Source organism: Urtica dioica, chromosome 4 (assembly GCF_054948205.1).
Source record: "Urtica dioica subsp. dioica isolate 48M chromosome 4, U.dioica_male_clone48M_v1_H2, whole genome shotgun sequence".
Lineage (NCBI taxonomy): Eukaryota > Viridiplantae > Streptophyta > Magnoliopsida > Rosales > Urticaceae > Urtica > Urtica dioica.
In genome coordinates, this window is record NC_142759.1 from 2,153,121 (window position 1) to 2,165,753 (window position 12,633).

Genomic DNA, 12,633 nt, shown 5'->3' on the forward strand with positions numbered 1-12,633 from the left:
GTAGTCAAATTTACGTTTTCAATTTTTTTTTTACAGTCAAGATTAATTTTTTTTACGATTATTATAAGCAATTTACCACTTTCAAAAAAATTAATATTGAGTTCAAGTTTTTTTTTTTTTAAACTAACTTACTGCACATTTTGGTGAGACAAATCTGGACTAATACCTATATCACCTTTTTTTTTATGTAAAGTGCTATAAATGATTATGTGAATAAAAAAATTATTTTTTATGATAATTTAAAATTCGGCGTCTTTTGCATTGGAGTTGCTCAAGAGGTGTACAAAATTTATCTCTGACCCAAAAAAAAGGAGCACCAAAATTATCAATTATGATATGTTTTAGAGTTCTTTGCTCAAAAAAAATATGGTATGTTTTAGAGAACCCTATTTGAAATTTTTTTGCCCTAAAACGCACACTTCCATCTAAAACCCCAGAGACCTATACATAATATAAAACCTCTCTCTCCCTCTCTCTCTCTCTCTCTCTCTCTCGAGTCGAGACCTAAAAGCCATTTCTTCTTCTTCGCTGCTTCGGCTTTTCTTCGTCTTCCTAGCCTTTCCAAGGTAAGTGATTTGTAAGCAGATCTTAGTACTGATTTGTAAGTGATTTCGGATTTTTCTGAGATTTTTCTTCGACTGTGGTTTTGGTGTTCGTGATTGTGCAGTTCAAGCCCTAGATTGTACGACAACATGAAGCTCGTTAGGTCAGTCACTCTGTCCTCATTTCTCGCTTTCTCTGAAAATCTCATTTCGAATGAATTCTTAGGGTTTTTTTTTCTTCCTGTTTGGTTTGTTGAAATTGAATTTGAAAATAACAGATTTTTGATGAAGTTGAACAACGAGACAGTGTCGATTGAACTAAAAAACGGCACCGTTGTACACGGCACTATCACAGGTTCTCCTCTACTTTTTTTTATTCCTTTTGAGTCCCTAGCAAGCTAAAGAGTGATTGTTTTATTGAACTTAAGATGGCTTCGTTTGTGGCACCATTGATATATGCACCTAGATTAGGGTTTATGGGAATATTACAAGTTATATCAATATGTTTCTATAATTTGGTATTTGGGTCATTGCGGTCAATAGGTCACTTCAAAACCTATGCTCATCCAAATTCGACACTATATGGGTTTGGTGAACTCCGAGTGGCCTTATTTAAGCATAAACCCTCTCAGCAATGCTCAGTATTTTTTTCTTTTTCGATTTTAGAGATCTAGTACAGTTGAAAACGGGATTTGATTGAATGTTTAATATCAGGGTGGTGGGAAAAGGCCGATGCCTTTTAGCTGGACTTTCTGCATATCATTTCAGTGTTGAAGATATATTTTATTCACCATTTATAAATTTTGCACCAAGGTTATTCCTGGAGTTCATTTGATTCATCTAAAAATTGAATACCGAGGTTTGGGGTAATATGTAACATAGAAAAAACAATGAATTTTCTCATCTACACACATAGGTAAACTTAAGGTGCCATTGATCGTATCCAATGGGATATAAACCTATATTATTTTCCACTCAGACGTTTAGTGACACATTAGACTCAGGATAATTGAAAAGGATCTGTGTTTAGAAGGATCTTAGTGTCATTTGAACTACACTTAGAACTGGGTTAAGACATGACCAAAACCATAGGATAAGAACTAGTTAAATGTTTCTGTCAGGAATATTTCTCTGGAATCAAATTGTATGAGACATTGGAATACTTCTTGTGATTTTATCCAGTTCTGCTACTGAGTACGTGTACAGTCCTGATTAAATCACCCAGATAAGATCTTTTATTTTCAGATTACCATCGTTATGTATCATTAATCTTACGTGAGTTGTCTTCATATACTCTCTGCTTGGCTTAAAGAATTATATTCTCTATGAATCTAAATGATCGATATGGTGGTTTGTGTTAGGTGTTGATATCAGTATGAACACGCATTTGAAGACCGTGAAACTCACATTGAAAGGAAAGAACCCGGTGACCCTCGATCACCTCAGCGTGAGGGGCAACAATATCAGATATTACATTCTCCCCGACAGCTTGAACCTCGAGACTCTTCTGGTAGAAGAGACGCCGAGAGTCAAGCCCAAGAAACCCACCGCTGGGGGTATTGTGATTTCCCATATATGCTATTTTGCCACACTTATAATCATTATAAATCCTTAATTTTTTTCAAATGCCTTTTTTTGGGTATATTTCAGGGAGAGCCGCGGGGCGTGGCCGTGGACGCGGACGCGGAAGGGGACGTGGTCGTGGTGGCGGCGGCGGTGGCGGTGGCCGTTAAGAGGCTTTGCTCAGTTGCGGCGATGGGTTTTCGATGGTTTTTTGAGAGGCACATGATTTATGTAAAAAAAATAGAACATCTGTGTTGTAAGGAAGAAGGTGCGTATTTGCTGCGAATCCTAAGAGGGTATCCAATTAGTTCTTATTAATCCTTTGGTGATTTGACACTTTTAACATTTCTTGCCTGTAGCGATTTCTTATTGACTTGTTGATGATCCTAAAGAATTTAGTACTACTACCATTTCCAATCCAACGCCTCTGCTCTGCTCTGTTCTGTTCTCTTCATTGGTATTTTTTTTTTATTTTTTTTTATTTTTTTTTATATATATATAGCTTTGTTTATCATCCTACGAACAAAGTTGTGGAGATAATGGAGAGCATGTTTTCTTCTTCCAGTTAAAGCTTGTGAAGCTGCTTAAAGCATTGATAGATTAACGTTTCACAAAATATATAGGAACCCAATTTTAGGTAAAGCTGTTGGAGTGAAATGCTTGATATATCTTAGGAATTCATGTAGTTGCCATTTTCTATAGTGTGATCATTAGGTTGGCTATCAATATGTGGATCCATATTAACACAAGTAATTTTATTAAATTTCTTTTACTATTTTTTTAATCACCCTTCTATTGAATCTTGGATGCCAAATTATAGAGTGCTCAGTTCCCCCTTCTTGAAGGGGTAATGTAATTACGTCAATACCTCAAATGAGATGCATAATTTCCTAAGCTTTCCGTTTGAAGTCTTTCCTTGAATACCTCAGAAGCTATATATTCGGGAAAAAAAATCCTGGAGATTATGATTAATACTTTCATAAAGAGAAGTCAAATGTTTGATACCCAATACATAAACGTAACTTGGCTAAAAGTCTAAAACTACTAACGTGAATCTCGATGGTGCAAACATGAATAATCAATAGAGTTTCGTGCAGCCATAACTGAAATAAAAGAATTTTTTTTTTTGTCCACGAAATAAAAGATAAATAAGGAGTATCTTGCAATAATAATAATAATAATAATATTAATAGGACATGCTTGTATGCGTCAAGAAGTTATAGGAATATATATATTTGATTGAACTTGTGATCAATACATGAGATCACTCCGAAATAGTCTCTAATAACAGCTTGATCGTAAATTCGTAGTGCAAAAATGTGTGTTTTATTCTTTTATTTGATTCAATGATTCGAACTTAGGCATTGTGGCAAGTCCGGCAAATTCGTGTCCAGAGTCCAGACAGAGAAGCATTGATTATACAATGTCACTTCACCGAGTTTGGAATTGTGTTCCAAGCTTATAAGCTTAATTGTCTTGTGTATACTAAATCTCAATTCAAAGTTCTCTTATTGTAAATAAATAAATAAATAAGTAATATTTTTAAAGATATGACCTTATTACGGCGTAGTGATTTTTTCAATAATAATAATTGTTGGATACTCAAAATATTGGTTATTCAGAAGTAAAAAAAAAAAAAAAAAATTGTGTGGCGTCAAGTTTTTTTTTTTTCTTCCCAATATACAGTCTAGTTTTATCATTATTTTTTTTTTCACATATCGACTATTAATTTTGTAGTTTACTGTTGTGCTAACACTCATTTGTTCAGAGTTCAGACAACCGGTTAAAAATGCGTAATTGAATTTGTAAAAGCTTTTATCATATATCCTAAACGAACTTGTTTAAGTTTTTATATGTTAAAAGAATATGTAAGTTTTTATATGTTAAAAGAGTATGTAAAAATTGATCATACCTAGCGACAAGATATTACATTATCATGATGGACCGCATTATCTTAATCCATTTTTTTCTTTATCACTTTTAAAACATGTCTATTTTAATTCAAGTCTTTGCAATAATGACTCTGCTGATTCATTTGATAAAGTGGTACCAACTACTTGCTTTTACTTGAAAATTGACAAGTGGAGCCTATACAATTATTTTGGGTCCATGACTCCATAACGCATTCAAATCGTCGAAGGGGACAAAACAAATAAATATAGATAACAAAAATATTTTAAAATCATAAAATGGAAACTTCAAATAAACATTTCCAGCTGTCAAAATAATGGTAACCAGAGAGAGAAAATAAAGTTATTACGAATCACTAAATAATGTGCTAGTTATTTGTGTGAAAGAAAATGTCAAACATATAATTAAAAAGGTAGATATTAGATATTTGAAATTTGAGGGGTATCACTAGTTTATTATTAATATTTTCCTTTCACTTTCTTATAACTATAAACTATTCTCTATTAATCGCTCTTACTTGTAAACTAATTTAATTTTGAAGTATTACATATTAACATCTTACTTATCTACTTATTATTGTCATAATGTAATATTTAAAGTTGTAAGAAGATCATTTAATTAGAGTATGTTTGTTACATGTACAGTTTGTAGCGTGAGATTCGATAACGTTAATCTATAGATGTCCGAACCTCAAACTCGTTAAGTAATGGATCCAACAATATTGACACTCAACTTAACATTCATAAAACTACTAACCATAGATTCAACAAGTAAGGTTTGTGTCAGACTTTGTTCTATTTGGGTTGGTCACACACGTGGCCTAAAGAGCTTAAGTCACCTCGAAATCACTAAATTAGTGGACCTAAGAGGCTTTGTAAAATAACACTTAGCTATTTCACGTCGATAACAGGTTCCTGTGACAAATGATAAGGTAGCAAAAATCACACCTCGAGAGTACAGTTTTCAGGAAGCCAGCTACGTGATCTTAGAGATATTGATCAGTTCATCGGTTAGAGACGTGGAACGAGTTATGCTCGCACAAACCGGAAACACGTGGAGGAGGTTGCAAATTAAAAAAAGACGTTATCTTCCTTTCACGCGGAAAAACCAATTCAACACCACGTGTAAAGAGATCTAGCGAAGAAGGGAGAACGTGGAGACGTGGCTTCGAAAACCGCAAAAGACGTGAGACGTGAGAACCACTATAAATAAAGCTTCGATTCCCAAAATGTGCACGCACAATCCTTTTCAAGAGCCTGCTTGTTTATTTATTATATTATGATTATTATTATTATCGTATTATTGTATCATCGTATTGTATCGTATTATAACATACATCTATTGCATCATCGTATTATTATTAATAAAGCTTCGTGCATGCTTTTTATTTTCTCGTTTCTTCTTGCGATTTACTGTATTCAAATTCATTGATGAGATTCGAGACCTATTCTATTTATCCACCAACAAATCTAAATAGGATAGAAATTATGATTTCGACTCCTTGACAGGTGAATCGAATCCCGCTTCATCAGGTACAATTTTGTTTAACTCATTCCCAACACTTAATAAAGTTCAGTCTCGTGGATAAGTATAATAAAGTAACAGTAAAAGGACCACTCTTATCTGAGTTTTGAGTCTGTGCATTTCAAATTAGTTGAAGTCTCTCTCATGATCTTGAGACGAGATATACCAACGATAATTCACACGATACTAATAGGATTGCATTGGTGGGGATGATGATGTCTCTGAACTCGATGAAATCAAGAACCTCCCACAAGTGATAAAGACATAGCAAAGAAAACAAACAACCCATGCTTTATTTTTAGTGTTGAAAAAATAATGTCATGGGATTTATTTGTTTGTTTGTCTATACACATCACTATGATTTAAAAAAATAAACATATTTGTTGTAAATTAATGATTTATTCGAAATTTGAATGGAAAACGAATAAGGAAGCAAATAGCTCTAATTAAGGGAGACTAAAAAAATATTGAGATTCTAAATTCCTCCGAAAATATCAATTGTGGAAATAGTACATATAAAAATATTGCTCTGATTATTTTTGGTATTTGAATGAAATCTTGTTTCTGACTAATCAACAAGATTAAAATATGAAATTACTAATTTAATATGAAGGGAATTATTTTAAGAACTCAATACTTGTATTTAAACTAAATTGTCGAATATATATATATATATATATATATATATATATATATATATATAATCTATAAAAAATAAAAAATTTGACTATTTATTAAACGCTTAACTTTAGTGTAGCCTATATATTGTGTGAATTCCACTTATTCATTAGCTTCTTACACAATAATAAGTTTAATTGTTACAAAGATATTATGAACATGTAGCACACTGAAAAAGCATGACAAAAAGTTATTTATACATAACATGTTGTATGAAAATTGCTACACCATTTCCCATTTAATATATGTTTCGTGAATCAGCTGTCGGCTAGGCTATCATGTATTCTTTTGATCATACAATAAAATAAACACTTGATATTATTTGTCACAATTTAGAACTAATTTATATTATTTTTCAAATTGCGTAGATATCGTTTCGCATGATTAGATGGGTCGAGAACTTCGAGTAACGATGAAAAAATAAACATATAAAATAATAAAAAAATTCAAGAATATTCAGAAGAAGAAAAAGTTGTAATAAAAAGGATAGGTAAAAATCAATAAAGTAAATGTGAGATCCTATGCGCGCGGCAAATTGGGAATGAGCAGTAGAAGACAAAAAAGATGCCGCGTCTCATATATCCACGTGGCGCAACAAAACTAACAAGACGTGTGAAACCAAGAATTATTAGCATAATGTAATTTACAAAATTATGATGATTATTTTTTCTATTATATTTTTCTAATTATAAAGGTTTTTTTTTTTTATCGGAATAATTATAAAGATTTCATATCTGCTATTTAAGGCCGTTTAGCCTTTCGTAGACTCTCGTCACTACACACACACACACACAAAACACAAAAGAGAGAGTGAAAGATAAGAGAGAGAAATAACCAGACGAACATGGCGACTTTTACCGTGCCAGCTGTCGTTCCTTCTCCACAGGAAGACGCCGAGCAACTCCACAAAGCCTTCGGAGGTCTCTGATCTTCTCTCTTCTTTCGAACTTCTGTTATTTGTTTTTATTTATTCTGATAATTGAATGTTTCGTATATATTAGATTAGTCTCTGTGTGTTATTTATTCGTTTGTTCTGATCGCCGATCACTCTTGCACTGATCGCTTCACTGAATCTTGATCTGTTCATTTCATCGATGAAATTAGTTTCTGTGTGTTATATACTCGTTTGTTCTGATCGTCGATCACTCTTGTACTGATCGATTCACTGAATGTTGATCCGTTTCATTTCACTTCGTCTCGATTACTTTGTCTCTTGTGTTAATCGTTTTTTCGATCGCGAATCACTCTTGTTACCATCGATTCACTGAATGCTAATCTGTTCATTTAATTTAATTTCATTTCTGGTTAATCTAGCTGTTTTTCATTATAATGTTATTATCTGTTTTTCAAAGAATAGTTTCTACTTTTAAATCGGAAATCATGAAAGTGATAAGAGAAACGGATCTGATCTAGATGAGAAAGAGTGGTTTTAAAGTAATCTGTTTAGATTCAAGCAAAAAAGAAATATACTTTAACGTGTTGCGATCTCAACTCAGATTCAACGATGGCTTAACAATAATCACTAGCTTTCATATTTGTACCAATTTTTATTATTTTTTTTATACTGATATGATATAGATAAGAGTATAGGGAGGTCACGGATTCACCATTATGGCTGTACAGAGTTTCGGTAGAGCTCTAGATCGGATCCCCAACAGCATTAGCCAATAGTAAGATTTGTCATGAGTTATAATACTTGTTTATTGTTTCAATTTCACAGGATGGGGTACGAATGAGGATCTGATCATATCCATACTGACTCACAGGAACGCCCATCAGCGAACACTGATCAGGAAGGCATATGCCGATGCTTACAATGAAGATCTTCTCAAAGCACTCGACAAAGAGCTTTCAAGTGACTTTGAGGTTAGGTTTTTGGTGTACTAGTCCTAACCTTTTAACCGTTTGGTTAAACATTCAAATGCTGTGAATCGTGGGAACTAAACAATTGTCTCGATTATCATGTGTCTCAGAGGGCTATTCTGCTGTGGACTTTGGAACCAGCTGAGCGTGACGCGCTTATAATCCACGAGTCTACAAAGAGGTTCACCTCAAACCTTTGGATCGTTGCGGAGATAGTGTGCACTCGGTCCACCCACGAGATGTTTCTTGTGAGGCAGGCCTACCATGCCCGCCACAAGCGATCCCTCGAAGAAGATGTCGCTCAGCACGCTACCGGAGACTTTCGCAAGGTACGAACGACCACCCTGAACTGAACTGGGCTTGGTTGATTGTGCTACATAACTAAACAAATAACTTTTTTTCAAAGGTTTTACTCAATAATTTGTTAATTTTATAAAAGGAACTTATTAATTTATGTTAGGATCCCAAAGACACCAACTAAAAGTTATACAATTTCGGGATTTTTTAAGTACGATTTTGTTTTGAAGGTGCCTTTTAAAATTATAAACAAATATGTTTTAAGTTTAGGTGTTAAAATATTCATGAAATGTTTAAGAGATTGAGACTTCAAAATGCCAGCTGTTGCACCCGCTTGCGGCTTCGCTGCGATACGAGGGAGACGAGGTGAACGTGACTCTGGCAAAGAGAGAGTCTAAGATACTCCGTGACAAGATCACCGACAAGGCCTACAACGACGACGAAGTGATCCGTATCATCAGTACCCGCAGCAAGGCTCAGCTCAACGCCACCTTAAACCACTACAACAACGCCCACGGAAACGAAATCAGCAAGGTACAACCCCATATCAAAATCAGCTGCCGATAGAACCTTGTGCTGCAAGAATCTAAAACGGATTGATTTGGTCGAGACCGATGGCTTCGAACATTGATATAACCAATGAAACTCGATGTGCAGGATTTGGGCGCTGACAAGGATGACGAGTTCCTGAAGCTGCTGAGGTACGTGATCAAGTGCTTGACCGTCCCCGAGAAGCACTTCGAGAAGGTTCTTCGATTGTCCATCAACAAGATGGGAACGGACGAGTGGGGTCTGACCAGGGTCATCACCACCAGAGCCGAAATCGACCTCGTTCGCATCAAGGAGGAGTACCACCGCAGGAACAGCGTGCCTCTCGACAAAGCCATTGCCAAGGATGTCTCCGGAGACTACGAGAAGTTCCTCATCGAGCTCACCGCTCCCACCTGCGCTTGATCCGACCACTTCGAGGGCGTAATTTGTGCTTTGCCTGCCTTTTTTTTTAATCGGATTTCGGCTTTGTTGTTTATGGGTTTGTGGACCCTAAGTTTATTGCCTTTTGAGTTTGTGAGAGAAGGAGAGGGAACGAAGAACAGTTTGAATAATAAATAATCTATTTCCAACTTCACTGAGAGCTATTTTCTTGGGTTTTGAGTTTCTGTAGCTAACAAGTAGTCCACCAAAAATTGAAGATGGTAGGGTAAATTTGTATTTATTAATAAACCAAATTAGTCCTGGAAGAAGGAAAAGAAAACACAAATCTCTGAAACAACGAGGTCAAACCACACTACTAATTAGCCAACCTGTCTAAAAGGGTTTTTAATCTAGTGTTACAGCATGTAACTAATATCTAAAAAGGGGACACACACACAAACACGATGTTGACGACGGTGATGATCAGAGCAGAGTCAAACCAGGGAAATGGAGCTCTCGCCGCCGGGGGGTTTGCGGACCCCGCCGAAGTGGTCTCGGGACTGCGCTTTTCCGTCGCCGAAGATGTCGCTTCCGCTCATTTCCCTCAGCTTAGCGACGCTCAGCGGCTTCTCGGCGGAGCCCGGCGCCGCGGCTCCTTTGAAGATGTTGTTCCCTTTCAGCTCCGCAAACTTCTGGTTGTGTATTTTCTTTGTCGCATTCACCACCGGTTCTTCGCCGAACATTATGTTGCTCCGACCCCCAGTCGGCTGAGTCACCCAACAAGAAGTTCACACGTTAAAAAAAAATGTATATATACCTTAATTATCTTTGGACACATTAGCAATCTAGCCTTTCTAAATATATGTTTTTGCTCGGAATTTGAAACTCAAGGCCTTGTATTCGTATCAATTTGAATATAAACGAAAAGAAATTATATCAGACATTCGAGAGGTCCGTTCTCTCCAACTTAAAAGTTCTTCATTACAAAATACCTTTCAGAATGTTTTTCATACCTATTATCTGCTAGTTCTTCTTAGTCATAAACTAACATAACTTCTAGTTATTTTATATTAACCCCTAACTTATCTACTAATTATTCTAATGCATCTAATATACCAGCTCCTAACACTAATGCATTATAAAATGTGAAACATTGCAGACTAGAGCCGACCAAGAACCAGCCCCTTTATGTGTCCCGAGACTCTAAACCCGATTTTAACGATGGAAAAAAATAACATTTTTCTAATGAAAACAAAAATACATTCTTAAAAGTCTGCCATTTTAGGCCCCTCTTAAGCCAGACCAAGAACCAAAAAGCAAAAGGCTGTATAAGAGCATAGTCATACCACTTAAACTTAGTCTCATCGGTAACGCAATACCCAATAAAATACTGTGTATTGAGAGATTAGGCGTACTCACATTGGAGACTTTGACGGAGGTGTGAACATTTCTCGGCGGTTCGCCCATCTCTTTGCTCGCCCGAGACTCCAAGCATCGAGCCGCGGCCAAGGAGGACCGCGGAACCACCTCCGGCGGCGGCCCGAAGATGTCGTGTCCAGTCAATTCCTTGCTCTTCGCGTTCGAAATCTGCTTCTTGCTCTTCGAGTCCGGGTCGCTCTTCAGCGTCCCGCTCAGCTCTCGCTGCTTCGCCACTTCCGGGATTGAGGTCGGCTTCTTCGGCGAGATTCTACCGTCTTCACTGAACGATATCTGACTAACCCCATTCAGGGTTTGCTAATTAATAAAATTATTAAAAAAAACAAAACAAAAAAATCGAAACCCGTTCAGATATTGATCACGTCTATGGTAGTTACTACAATGTCATTTGAATCATGAAATGTACCTGATAGACTTTCTTACTGGATTTACTAGAATCGGGCTGCGAAACCTCGTCGCCCTTATCGGTGAAAATTCCACTTCCGGTTATCTCTTTCAGTTTGTAATCCGAACAGGGCTTTCTGAGATTATTCACAAACAAATAATTTTGTTTATTTTATTTTCAGATTTACATAGCACAGAGCTAGTCAGAATGTACGAACATTAATTGACATTTTGATTTTTGACACACTTGTACATGGAATTAATTGAAGGTTAACTCGTTTTTCAACTCTCTCTTTAAGATGTGACAACACGAAATCTCAACCACTACTCTACAGTTTCTTTCGCATTTCCTGTAACTACCTTTTTTTTCAATTTTATTATTATTCTACTAACCGTTTGAAATAAAGATAAAAGCAACAACAACAAGTTTTTTGCAAATCAGTAACTACTTAAGTTTCCGAACAATTCGTACAATCAAGATCTAAAGAAGGAAGAAAGTGAGGAAAAAAAAACAAAAATAAAAACATTTCCAATCAGATCTTACGGTTTCAACAGAGTCTGTGCTTCGTCTTCGGTGAATTGACCTCCATGCAACACTTTCTCTATCCCATCCGATGGCTAATAAAAGGAAACCGAAACAGGAACACATGTTGACTAATTTTTTTCCGAAACCAGATGGATAAAACGACAAGGTGTAGCAAAAACGACAGTGAATGATATATATAGAGAGAGAGAGAGAGAAAGAGAGAGCAATGCCTGGCGAGAGCGAGTGACGGAGGGAGGGCCGGGAGACGGAGCCGGAGAAGGAGATTCAGTCCACGTCAGCAGATCGGAGGTTGAGCCGCGAGGGTTTCTGACCGCCATTGTAGTTGGTTTAAGTTTTCTCGGGGTTTTTTTTTTCTTTTTTCTTTATCTCTCTTGTTTGGTTCTTTATTTTTCTTTTTCTTTTTCTTTTTTGGTTCCAACGAAAATTTTGAAGTTTTGAACACTGAAGACAGAGCAAGAGTCAGTTTTCTTTATTTATATAATTTTTTTTAAGGAGGTATTTTTTTTTTCTTTTGCTTGAAAATGAATTTTCTTTTTGAGTGCGTAATCATGATTGTGTGTTTACTTAAGCCACTCGCATCATGTGATTGCCATGTGTCTGTTTGAAAACTTTGAACTTTTTCAAAACTTTTTTAATTTCTGTTTGTTTTTTTTTTTTATATATATTTTCTAGTATCATGGAATAATACCAATATAATAATTAAAAGAGCCATCTTAAAAGTTGACAAAATTTCATTTTATTAATAAAATAATTCACTAGATCGAACTAAATTAATTAACTGATTTAATTTAATTTACTTAGAAAAATAGTCCATCAAGCCGAAGTAAATTAAATTAACTTATTTACTTCGATCTGACGAGTTATTTTCTTAATAAAACTAAATTTTGACTAGAAACTTAAACATATTTAAAAAAATTGGCTAATTGGAACAAATTTTTCAAAATTTTCATAATTATATTAGCCTTTTTTTTAAAT

At 35.5% G+C, this 12,633-nt stretch overlaps 3 protein-coding genes across 5 annotated transcripts; 2 read left to right on the forward strand and 1 right to left on the reverse strand.

Annotated features, from left to right (window-relative positions):
* Positions 1-394: 394 nt before the first annotated feature.
* On the forward strand, positions 395-2,527 carry LOC149399185 (small nuclear ribonucleoprotein SmD1b-like). Of its 2 annotated transcripts, none has more exons than XM_089613806.1 (5): positions 395-566; positions 668-706; positions 821-897; positions 1,904-2,098; positions 2,193-2,527. In XM_089613806.1, the coding sequence occupies exons 2-5, from the start codon at positions 693-695 to the stop codon at positions 2,273-2,275; spliced, it is 369 nt and encodes a 122-aa protein (XP_089469932.1). In that variant the 5' UTR covers positions 395-566; positions 668-692; the 3' UTR covers positions 2,276-2,527. The 2 variants fall into 2 exon arrangements, with proteins under 2 accessions (XP_089469932.1, XP_089469933.1); XM_089613807.1 differs by having other exon boundaries at positions 457-566; positions 674-706.
* Positions 2,528-6,924: 4,397 nt separating this feature from the next.
* Positions 6,925-9,504, forward strand: ANNAT2 (annexin 2). Its single transcript, XM_089613619.1, has 5 exons — positions 6,925-7,138; positions 7,939-8,084; positions 8,192-8,410; positions 8,700-8,912; positions 9,036-9,504. The coding sequence occupies exons 1-5, from the start codon at positions 7,063-7,065 to the stop codon at positions 9,330-9,332; spliced, it is 951 nt and encodes a 316-aa protein (XP_089469745.1). The 5' UTR covers positions 6,925-7,062; the 3' UTR covers positions 9,333-9,504.
* A 68-nt stretch (positions 9,505-9,572) lies between these two features.
* On the reverse strand, positions 9,573-12,123 carry LOC149399187 (hematological/neurological-like protein). Of its 2 annotated transcripts, none has more exons than XM_089613621.1 (5): positions 11,868-12,123; positions 11,656-11,729; positions 11,134-11,248; positions 10,710-11,000; positions 9,573-10,057 (listed from the first exon to the last, which is right to left on the reverse strand). In XM_089613621.1, the coding sequence occupies exons 1-5, from the start codon at positions 11,973-11,975 to the stop codon at positions 9,785-9,787; spliced, it is 861 nt and encodes a 286-aa protein (XP_089469747.1). In that variant the 5' UTR covers positions 11,976-12,123; the 3' UTR covers positions 9,573-9,784. The 2 variants fall into 2 exon arrangements, with proteins under 2 accessions (XP_089469747.1, XP_089469746.1); XM_089613620.1 differs by having other exon boundaries at positions 10,710-11,024; positions 11,868-12,121.
* Positions 12,124-12,633: the final 510 nt, after the last annotated feature.